At 44.2% G+C, this 12,115-nt stretch overlaps 1 protein-coding gene across 2 annotated transcripts in view; it reads left to right on the plus strand.

Moving 5' to 3' along the window:
- The window catches only part of L3MBTL1 (L3MBTL histone methyl-lysine binding protein 1), a 370,013-nt gene extending 358,163 nt beyond the window's left edge, over positions 1-11,850 (plus strand). For both annotated transcript variants that reach the window (XM_078650498.1, XM_078650499.1), the window contains exons 20-21: positions 5,220-5,282; positions 11,173-11,850. In XM_078650498.1, the coding sequence (XP_078506624.1) occupies positions 5,220-5,282; positions 11,173-11,307 (198 nt within the window). In that variant the 3' untranslated portion in view covers positions 11,308-11,850. The remainder of the gene's footprint in view (positions 1-5,219; positions 5,283-11,172) is intronic.
- The last annotated feature ends 265 nt before the right edge of the window (positions 11,851-12,115 follow it).

Consider the following 12,115-nt stretch of genomic DNA (forward strand, 5'->3'; position numbering starts at 1 on the left):
TTTACTCCTTCACTACTTCAAGTGATTTTAACTCCATCCTTGGCTGGTGTCAAGGACATCAAACCTATTGGAATTCGGTAGCGCATATTATCAAGCCTCTTATCGCCGCTTTAGCGGCAGTTTCCTGCCGGTAAAACAGCGATAATGTTTGTGCCGTTCTTGATAATATGGCCCTTCAGTCATTTAGTCTGCAGGGCGTTACTCTTTTGACATACAGTAAGAAGAGGCTATCCGGAACAGTGAATCCCTTTGACTATTCAAGAGTGACTCCTACTGCTACCAACTGTGGAGATAAATCACATTATCACTAGGTAGAGATATACTTGAAACAAGCCATTTACAATGAGTAGACCTCGAAGGGGCATAGCAACCCAGGAGCCACTAAAGTAAAAAAAGTACGTATGGCCTAAATACAGATAGCCACACCAGTTCTCATATTTTTCTCTCCTGTGTATCGAGGACTGATGCTGCCAAAACACTTCAGCACAACTGACTGACTGCCTGATTGTCAGGGTCTGGAAAGGGGCTGAAACCTGGATAAGAAAAACATGTCTATGGCAAGCCTTCGAGCACTAGCTGGAAAGTCTCAAGCTGTAAGACGTAATACCTCTGACTATGTTAGTCTACAAGAGAGGCACATTATAAGGCAGCAATCAATGTAAATATGTTTACAGAAAATCAGTAAGCTCTGGCAACAAACAAGCATAGTCTGAGTAGAGGTGTTTACATGAGACAAACACTTGTTCGATGGTGTTATTTTTTAGGCATTTTTTACCCAGCATGTTTTAACAACCTACCTGTAATAGAAGATCCTTGTGGCGTGAGTGGTGTGGATACTGTGGTGAATCACTTACTGTTTGATTGCATGGTGTACACATCGATTAGAAAAAAATACTATTTCAATCCCAAATAAAAAATAAGATAGTAGACTGATTAAAACACAAGATCATTCACCTGTTATAATACTGGCTCATCTGAAGTGTTAAAGCGATAGCACGCTTCTTGGGGACAACTGAGATTCTTCAAACAAAAAGACTGACGATGATGGTAGCTGTGGATTGACAGATTGATCTATGGTTATCTCAAACAGCAGACACACATCTTGGAAGGTGGTGTAGGTGCTGATTCAGCAATCTAATATACCTACAACATGGCTAAAATGATCATCTGAGGAAATTGTGCAGGACATACACTCCATACGATAAACACCAACTGAAACCTCACCAGTCCTCCGCCTTGAACTCTCTCTTTGGAAAGGCTATCAAATTGCCCAAAACAGAACTAACTTTCTAAGCATGGCATTCCACCTTGGGCCTTCATTATATCTTATTCAAGTAACCACTTCTATCTACCCATTTATGGATCCACCCTTTCGCCATATTTTCCCAAAAAAGTATTCTTTTCTAATTTACTTGCACCGTATTCATTCTTATATGATAACTCTTTTACATCTTGATTCTGTGTTTTATACTCAGAAAAGTCCGCAATTGATTATAAAATATACACTTCAATTTGACATGCTTGTGGTTTATTTATCTCAACTTCAAACCAGCTATTGTAACCTAAAATGGTGCATCTTCCAACAAAAACCACAAGGTCAGCAAGACCTCAGAATTTGAAGGAATTTGCCTGGAATCCAGGATAAATACCTTCAGAACTGGAGACAGATCCAGCCTGCACATCAGTTAAATAGTTGAGAAGACATCTTTCTTCTCGGTGCTCCTCTTTTTAGTCATTACAGAAGGAGTAGCAACCTATTTAGGCAATTTTCTGCACGCATTTTCATGATCCTTCTCCTGCATTATTGGTGGTGTCAGACAATAGCCTCAGAAATCTCATCTGAGGAATTTTGTGGCATGTGTCAACATTCTCTTTTTTTGGCCTCTAACAAAATTAAGGAGCTGTTTGAAAATATTGGAATTGCTTTAGAATTCTCTAGGGTGGTGCTTCTTTACGATTTCCTCCTACTAGAGCTCATTTGAAAGTAGAGGAGAGAGAGGGGAGAAAGGAGCTTGCTGTTTTAAATCAGATGCTGTGCCTAGTGCCTCTTCTTGTTCTCCTTGATTCCAATCCTGTTCTTCTATTCGTGGTCATCAGATGATACAGTTCCTCCACCTGAGGAAGTGGTAAACACTCAATCAATTAATCAATTAGTCTGGGATTTTTAGAGCGCACTACTCACCCGTGAGCGTCTCAAGCCACTGGGGTGGGGGCAATCATGTAGCTCGGTCATTTGAAAAGCCAGGTCTTGAGGCTCTTCCTGAATGCTTGCAATGTGGGGCTTTGTCTGATGCTGAGGGGGAGTTTGTTCCGGGTCTTGGCTGCAATGTAGGAGAAGGTTCTGCCTCCCGTTCTGGTTCTGTATATACGGGGGATTTCGGCCAAGGCTAGGTCAGTGGAGAGGAGGTTTCTATTGGGGGCGTTGAAGGAGATTTGTTTGTTGAGGTGTTGGGGTCCGGTGTTGTGGAGGGCTTTGTAGGCGTGTGTGAGCTGCTTGAAAGTCACTCTTTTTACGTGGAGCCAGTGAAGGTCTCGTAGGTGCTGGGTGATATGGTCTTGTTTTGGGATACTGAGGACGAGTCTGGCTGTGGGATGCTGGATGATCTGGGGTTTTAGAGTAGAGATTTGTTGATTCTGGCATAGAGGGTGTTCCTATAGTCCAGTCTGCTGGTGATTAGTGCATGGGTGACAGTCTTCTTGGATTCGGAGGGGATCCATTTGAAGGTCTTGAGGAGTATGCAGAGGGTGTTGAAGCATGTGGAGGATACAGTGTTGATCTGTTGGTTCATGGTGAGGGAGGAGTCGAGTATGATGACGAGGTTTCGGGTGAGGTCCATGGGAGTGGGAAGGATGACGAGGTTGGGGGCCACCAGGTGTCATCCCAAACAGACGGGGTGGATACCTGCGTTGAGCTTCAGGCAGCTGCTGCTAATCCAGGTTGCAAGGTTCTTCATTTCTTCCTGGAAGTTGTGCCTGGTGATGACGGATTCCTTGGTGAGGGAGAGGGTGAGCTGGATGTCGTCGGCGTAGGATACTATGCTGAGTCTGTGTTTTCTGACGATGGTTGAGAGGGGGGCCATGTAGATGTTGAAGAGCGTGGGGTTGAGGGAGGATATTTGGGGTACTCCGCATCTAATCTCTGTGGGTTCGGAGAGGAAGGGAGGGAGTCTAATTCTTTGAGTTTTGCCAGCGAGGTAGGAGCGCATCCCGTCTAGGGCAGTTCCCTGTATGTGGGCATCATGGAGTCCGGCAGCTAGTGTTTGGTGGGAGTCTGTGACGAAGGCTGCTGAGAGGTCTAGCAGAATGAGGGCTGCCATGTGGCCTTGGTCGAGGAGTGTGTGGATGTCGTCCCTGGCAGGTAGGAGGGCAGTCTCGGTGCTGCAGTCGCTGCGGAAGCCGGATTGAAATGTGTCAAGATTGTCGTTGGATTCTATGAGGTTTGTTAGCTGGAAGTTGATGATCTTCTCGTTTACTTTGGCGGAGAAGGGGAGGAGGGAGATAGGCCTGTAGTTCTTGAGGTCGGTCGGGTCTGCGGAGGGCTTCTTGAGGAGGGGTTTGACTTCTGCGCATTTCCAGTCATCGGGGAACATGCCTGTTTCGAGGATGCAGTTGATTGTCTGTTGTAGTTTTGGTGCGATGGCGGAGGCGGCCCTGTGGAAGATGTGCAGCGGGTAGGGGTCAGTGGGTGCTACAGAGAGTATGCTCCTCATGGTCTTTGTGGTGTCTTCTGTGGTGACAGGGGTCCAGGCGAAGATGGTCAGCTGAGTGGAGTTTGTGGTGGAAGGTGTGGGGTCGGTGCCTTGGTTCTGTTTGTCGAAGTGGTAGTGTCCTGATCTTGTGGTGGGAGAAGGAGCAGAGTGTGTTGCAGAGGAACGTCAGCGGTTTCGCTTGGGGAGGGGGTCTGGTGAATTCTTGCATGATTTTGAAGAGCTACCTGGAGTTGTGGGAGTTGGAAAGGATTCTGGGGCATGTTTCATTGGGGTGTGTTTGTGGAAGTAACATAGAGGTTGTAGTGGTGGTAGCATGCTGAGTCTCTCGAGCCAGAATTCAACCAGCAATTGTAACAGATTACAAAATTAGATTGCGACTATCAGGAAGCAAAAATTGCAAACTTATGTTGATATTTTTCAACTGTAAAAGATGCTGCGCCTAGTACTTTAATAAGGATTGATGTACCATTTTCCAGTATTCTTGTCTGCCATGGAAAGTATAGCTCTATTCTGCCTTAGTGTAGTTAAAAGGTGTGGGTCAGACAACCCAATAGCTCTGCAGATTTGTTAAACCTCGACTTGTTTTACCATTTTGATTTAAAGGACAAAATAAAAGTTTCACATAAAAAACTATCACTGTTGGTGACATATTAGCCTTGTGGAAACCGTAAAGAAACATCATAAACAAACATTGGCAAAGCCAATAGGTCGAGTGGGAAGAAGAGGGTGATTAATGGGGGTAGGTGGATTAGATAATGGTATAATTTTTTTGAGTACTATGAAGCGGCCAGCGCTGCCCAGTGGAGCAGAATGTGCCATAAGGCAGTGGGAGGAGAAGAAACAGTGACAGGATGAGGATAAGAAAAAAAAACGATATGACGCGGCTAGTGTTGACTGCATCATAGCTCTTTTTTCTGAAGAAATAGTACTTGAATCACAGCGCAAACAGCTGATGGGAAATGGAGGGACAATAATCAGATGTAAATAATCTAAGCTTGGTGCGTGCACTGCGGAAAGAAAAGGAAGTGACACATTGCAAGTGCTGCCCAATTAGGAGGCAGCAAAGAAAAGCGACCATGATACCCAGAATGGTCAGCAATGGGCGGGGTCCAAGTCAATTACTGAACACAAGAATCTTGCATGCAAGGGTACATATGCTAGTGCATGTTCATGCAGGCAAGACGTAAAAAGGGGCTCTGTAAAAAGTAAGGTAGTATTTTACATAGGGAGCTGATCTTCAACCATATGTAGACTTACTGTGACTGAAGCGGGTGAAAAGCTGGATAGAGAGTACATTGGTTTGGATTTCTACAATTTTTCCGTAATTCCTTGTGAGTTAAACTACCATTGAGAAAAGTAGATGGTGTGGAGGTGAGGAGATAGAGAAAAACAGAGAATTTGAATTTGTAAATATGAAAAAAAAATATATGGACTTGTATATTGTTATGACAGGATTGTACAGTACAATACAGCCCTGTAGAGTGACTTGCTTTTCTTTTGTATCTTCAGGTGTTCACCTTTGTTCAGAACCTTACAGGTTGTGAGGACCAAGCCAGGCTCTTCAAGGATGAGGTGAGCGGAATGCAATGAGTTTAAGGGAACTCCAGAAGCACTTTAGTCATATGTACATCTCTGATGTTCTGAGCGTTCCGAGCCTGTCAGCTCAAGGAACTCACTCATAACCTGCAGCAGCCCCTCATTTCTCCTTTGTGGTCCAACACAGTTTTTCCTTTAGCTGTGTGAGTGCAGTAGGTGCCATGTTGAGCATAGCATTATCGGATCGCCCAGGCTTTGGTCCATTAATATTATGTAATGAGCTTTTGCTTAGCTGTATAATGTGCAAACAAATATACAGTGTAATCACCCACCAGTATAAACGGGAAATGGCATTTACAATGCGGACGGAACCACGTGTTCCGTTACCACACAAGCATTACCACGCTTGCCTTTACCAGACATATTTGTGGTAAAGGCAGTTAGCGCTCTAGATTCAGAGCGGATGGGCGGGGAGAATGGTAGGAACAGGAAGGATCGGGCCGCAGCTTGGTGAGTAGGGCTGGGATTGATTATTTTTTTGCTCTGGATGGGTTTTAGGGCTCAGGGCGGGGAGGTCAGGGTAGTTTTTTGGGTAGGGCTCAGGGCTCAGGGTTGGGGTCGTTTTTAGGGCTGGGTTTTAGAGCTCAGGGCCGGGGGCCGGGTAGGTTTTAAGGCTAGAACGGGGTCTTTTTAAGGGCTGAAGGCCCCATTTAATGCCTCAGGGCAGGGTACTAGGGTGTAATCTTTACTACGCATATGTCTTTATCATTCATGCCTATACAACAAAGTTCGTTTTAAAGGCATGCGTGGTAAAGGCATGTGCGGTAAAGACACGGTCCGTCATACAACCGTATTAACACAGTTGTTATGTTACATTATGTGCAACGATTGCTTGGTTCTAGAACATAATAATATTCTAGTTGCTTTTGATATATTCTTTATTTTCTGGGGCGTTCCTAGAAGCATGTTTACCCCGTCGGTGGCTTGTTCCCAAGCAAAGTCACTTCCAGACCCCAAGACGTAAACAAATTGGAAATGCAAAACCTAGTTGTCCGACACTACTATCTCCAAAACCAATAGCCTTGAAAATGTCCTAGCCCTACTGCCAAACAGTGCGAAACACATTTTGGATAAAATATGTAAAACATTAAGTCACACCCAATAACAAAAATCCAGAATATGCCAAAAGATTCCAGAATTTTGTTCTGTGTTCTGTATCATTATACATTACATAAAAAGTGTGCTTATAGTGTATATTTGTTTTTATGTGCATTTTACAGAAAGAGCATTTATTGTTCTATGACAGTATTATAAACATCCAACCTACAAATGTAATGACTAGTAGGCACTACGTAGGAATAACAAAGCCTTAACTGGGCCCTAAACATTCCCACAGAGCAATGTGCAACTGATGGAAATAATCACGTGCTAATGGAGATGCATACGCGTGAGACTGAATTCAGTTCATTGATACAGATAAACTGGCCTCTTGACACTTTGTACTATTGATTCTCATCTTGAGGAAATATTTTGAATGCCAGAGGAAGATTATGTTGTCCACAGCAGGTTTTGTACCCTTTGGGCCTCGTTTATGAGGTTTTGGAGCATGGTGCATTCCTGACCTTTTCCCCTGCGCTGGCACACAATGGGTTGCCATGCACCAAGGCAGGCACCCTTGCACCATGGTGCAAGGTTGCCTGTGTTGCTGGGCTGTTTGATCTTGTGCAGGAAGGGACACCGTCCTGCACATATCAGTCAATTCAGGTGATTTCCTCTTTCTATGTGTGCTGCAAAACAGTTCTCCTTGTTGCGCCTCCGTAACTCCACCCCTGGGGGTGGCGTTAGATTCTGACGCATTCCCAGTTTTATGATTTCTCGTAAATCTGGGGATGCTTCAGATTTCATGGTTGTTTCGTGGGAACACCTACAGCAACTCCCTTGGAACAACACTTTCACACTGTGTTCTACATGAAAGGGGTATATTTACAAGACCATGAAAAGCAACGTAAAGTGGCTTTACGTGGCCTTGTAAAGTGCCAAACTGGCAGTGCAAAAGTGCCACGGGGCCTCATAAATGCAGCCCTTTGTCTTTTAAAATGGCCAACTAGCAGATGCAGAGTCATTGGGGAAGTAGATGGACATTACTGAACTGTAACTGCATGACCATTTCTAAGGGAAGGCAAATATAGGCAGTCTGTTCAGATGCCACGAGAAAGATATGATAGACTGTCCCTAGAAACAGAAGATGCAGCCCCATTGTGGGAAAAGAGAGAGCAAGCGCACAGGGTTACTCTGCCTAGAAAAGCAAATTCCTTGTATTGAACCCAGATGACCTGCAGTAATTGCACCTCCAAGGAAGGGGAGAGTGGTGTTCCATAACTTAAGTCTGCACTTTACCCATCAACCCACTGTTCGTGGCAAGTGCTAAACAGCCAAAGTACTACTAACATGCACACTGCATTCCCTACCCACCGCTTGAACCTGAGTGTTCTTGAGGATTAAGTCCTAGGCTATTGGTATAGGTAATTTCTAATCTGCTGACTGTCCCCAAGGCTTATCCAAAATTCTCTCGAGCAACCCATTATAACTGAGGGGGCCAGAAAAGTCCTTGGCCATTTGATTAGGTCTGCAGTTGGAAGGTTTTATCATACAATTTGGTATTCATATATCCTACAGCACTAATGGGTCGCTATTCACAGGATCCTGTCCAGTATAGTGGGTAGAACGATGAAACCCCCCTCCAAGATGCCAATATCTGCCGTATGGACGATTGGGAGGGGTGCACAGACAACTAGATCGTTGGTGGCAATGGGATTCCTTGCTGCAAAAGAGATATTGCTTGGCACTGGCATTCAGAGAAAGCCCGCTCACTAGCAGAGAGGATGCTTGGGATAGACTGGTGTGCCGCTGCAGAGGAGGACGTCTATAAATCCAGTGGGTGTCCACGGAAACATGGAAAAATATGGGAGGTTTTGCTATAATTTTCTCAAGACTAATGGTGTAACATATGTCAATGTTGTGTCTATTATTTGCTATATTCCTCTTATTTGAACTGTTATAAACAATGGCTCGCGATCTGCTGTACAACTTTATTCAATGTTATAAACTTAATCAAAATATTTATTTTAAAAAAGAAAAGCTACTGGCGGCTACCTTGTACCTATTGGTAAATGGGAAACATAAAGACAGGTGGGACCAGTGGCAGCTGCCACAAACAAAGGGTGGTGAGGCGGGTGGCGGGGCGGGTGGCGGTAATGAAGGAGGGGGATCACGGGAGGGGGTTGCACAGGGGGTTGTTTGAGATAATATATTAAAAATAAAAAGAACGTACCTGAAGCCGCCGGCCTCCTCCCTCTTCGCGTCACACCTCCAATCCTCTTCCTGGTCCCTGCAGACCCTGGGACAGACTCTCATCCCCGTGCTGCAGAGCAGCGGCGCGATTGGCCTGAGTGGGCTGGAAAGACGCTCCGCTCAGACCAGGGAGTCTGTGGGGCTTCCCCAGCCCAGGTCTTCAATGCAGCCGGGCTAGAGAAACTTAAGTGCGCATGTGTGTTTTGGCCGGCCCGAGACGGTTGGCCAAACACATATGCGCACTTAGTGAGTGCATTTAGCACTCCTCGTCCCCCCTCCCATGCCTCGGCCCTGCCCCTACTTACAGTGCTGGCTCAAAGTCAGCAAATGAAAAATAAATTGATGCTAGAACATCGTTTTATTTTTATTTTGCTGGTTCTGAACCAGGCAGTGGAGCGACGCTCCTCCACCATTGCGGAGGAGCCGCTGCTGGGTGAGACAGATGCTGGTACAGCCCTAACACACTGCCAGTCATTCCAGTAAGAGATAATTCTATCCACCCATGACCATTACCTCCATCTGCTCTGACCATGGCATGCACTGACACTGAAATACGGTTTGATATGCTACATAGTAGGAGTTACATCGGGAGTCAGTAGATCACTGTTTTTACATCGGGAGTCATTACATTGCAGTTACGTTTTCCAGGTTAGGATACTTAAAATTGTAATAATTATTTTTTTAATTTAAATTACTAAGTAAAATTAATTTATTTATATATATTAAAATATAAACAATAATTAATAGGTAAACCATTTTTAAAAAATTGGATCAAAAAATTACACTTGATTATTAGGTAAAATGAACTGAGTTTATGTAAATAATGAATAATAAGAATGGGCTGTAAATAATTGATAAGTATGGGCTAATGATTTCAATTTACAAACGAGTACTACTTTTTTAGGGTTCAGAGATGCGTGTGAACAGGGGTGGTAAACAGATTTCAGGCTGAGGGACAGATAGAGTATAGGGGTTGTAAATTGTTTTCAGGGCTTACGGATGGGTAGTATATAGTGTTAGTAAGACATATTAGGACTCAGATATGGGTAGTTTATAGGGGTAGTAAGGCGATTTAGGGCTGCGGGGTGAGTAGTCTATATGGGTTGGAAAGGGTTTTTAGGGCACAATGATGGATAGTGTTTTAAGGGTAGTAAGGAGATTTGAGGACTCAGGCATGGGAAAGTTATAGGGGTAGTATGGAGTTTTTAGGGCTGAAGTATTTGTAGTTTGTAGGGGTAGTGAGGATTTTGGGGGGCTCAGAGATGGTTAGTAATGGATTTTAAGGCTCAGAGCTGGGTAGTGTATAGGGTTAGTAATGTGCATTTTAAGGGCTCAGAGAAGGATAATTCATTAACTTAAATTTACTTAAATTATAACTTATTTAAAATTATATATTAATATTAGTTCATTTTTTCAAAAGGTAAATATCATTAAATAATAATTATTTATTTTATATAGTTTTTAATTAACAGAATATTATATATATATATATATACCTATACATTTTAAATACATATAGACACATAAATTGAAACAATCCTTGCCATCTTACCCTTTAGGTAAAGTACGCCTGATGTAAAGTACCACGAAGTAATGACTGACGATGTAAGCGAACTAATTGTAACAACTGAGTTTCCCCAAGTACTAGAGGTGGAGTAACTATATGAAGTCTTCCAGGTTGAGGCGATGTCCATGTAAGCTTAGGGTGGTGGTTAGGATGGTGAAAGGACTGCCACTGCAGGACTGGAGATGGCAACTGCCGGCCCTGCGGTGGCTGTCCTTCCGCCAAACAGGTTTTTCCCACCGCCAGATTACACGGCGGTGGGAACCTGACTGCGGACACAAAGACTGCCCGCCACCAGCAATCATTCCCATTGCCTGGCAGACGGTGCAGGGTGTCTATGATGGTGCCGAGGCCTAGCAGGCATCGTCCACCAAATTAGGATACCTGTAAAAAGAGGCCTTACCATGGCAGTGAAAGGCATGTGGAGTTTTGGTACGGGGCTCATTGCAGCCCCCCCTTGTTTTGGGGGAGGTGGGGTGCACGTGGGGGGTACCCATGGTACCCCCCAACATGTCACTGCTCCAAGTGGCAGGCACCGTGTGGTGCCTGCCATGTGGTGCAGTGACATGCACTACAAGCGATTTTAATATTGCGGCGAGTGCTGCTTTCAGCAGCACCCGCCACAATGTTAAACTACAGAATGCGTCTGCCATGGTGGCGGGTGCATCCTGATTTGTAGTACGGGACCGCCGCATGTATGGCGGACGGTCCCGGTTTCCACAGGGATGGCGGAAGGACTCCTGTCCGTCCGTCATCCTAATAAACCCCTTAGTGTTCTGCCACTACAATCATCTGTCACTTCATTGTACATCTTTGGGTCATGCCTTGTGTAATCTGCAGACAGCAAATATTATATACAAACTCGTGTTCAAGTAGGTCTGTGACATTATTGTCCACAACAGAAGAATGAATGTCTCACGAAGTGGCTACAAAATGGATAAAACAGGAAGCGAATGAATACATAATGAGGGCATCTTTGGTCTTGATTTACATGTTTTATTTTCTTTCTAGATGATTGACGGTGAAGCGTTCCTTTTGCTGACACAGACTGACATTGTCAAGATCCTGAGTGTCAAGTTGGGTCCTGCTTTGAAGATCTACAACTCCATCCTCATGTTTAAAAATGCTGACGACACCTTAAAGTGACAACACCAGAAACACAAACCTATGTGGAGTAATTTTGACAAAAATAGGTTCCGTCAAGCAGGGAAGAGGCTAGCTACTGTTGTTGTTAAAAAGAAACACACCTGATCAAGCGCTCTGTTTCTCTGTGTTTGGTGCTACATTTTCAACCCCATGTTTTCACACAGCTATGGTGCTCTCCTTCAGAATGATTGGTCTTTTAGCAGCAGGAGGATCAGTGACTCAATTAATTTGGTTGTGGATGAAAGGGGATTCACCTCTTCTTTGTGTCGTGTTCATTCTCCCAGAGTCCCCTGCCCCCTCTATTACTGTAATGTGACTTGATGCAAGCAGGATGTACCCTGGGACAGTGATTTGATCAACAGAACATAACCACTTTTGCAGAACCAATAGGTGGCTCCAAGAACCCACCATACCATGCATAAAGACTCTTTCGCCTGGTTATAAATGCTGACGTGTTTGAAAGGGACCATTGTGTATTGTTTTGTTCTTTTTGTCAAACTGCCAGCCATGGCTGGAACTATTTTTTAAAGTTGATTTCATGGATACTGATGCCTAGTGTGATTTAATGTGATCAGCTACAGTGACTGAGCAAGTGTCTTTTTGTGCACTTGGATTCTTGCAACTCAATAAGAAAATGAGATTTGCTTTTGTGCTGACCTGCAAGCATTTTGGTTTTTGATCTCTTTATATCGTCATCATGTTTTTTACTATTGCTACTACAGTTGTGTGTCCTGGGCAGGAAATGAGAAGCCACTCCACATTTTGTTACTCTGAAAAACAGTGCTTTCATTTTCCATTGCTGTGCATC

This window comes from Lissotriton helveticus, chromosome 7, assembly GCF_964261635.1.
Source record: "Lissotriton helveticus chromosome 7, aLisHel1.1, whole genome shotgun sequence".
Lineage (NCBI taxonomy): Eukaryota > Metazoa > Chordata > Amphibia > Caudata > Salamandridae > Lissotriton > Lissotriton helveticus.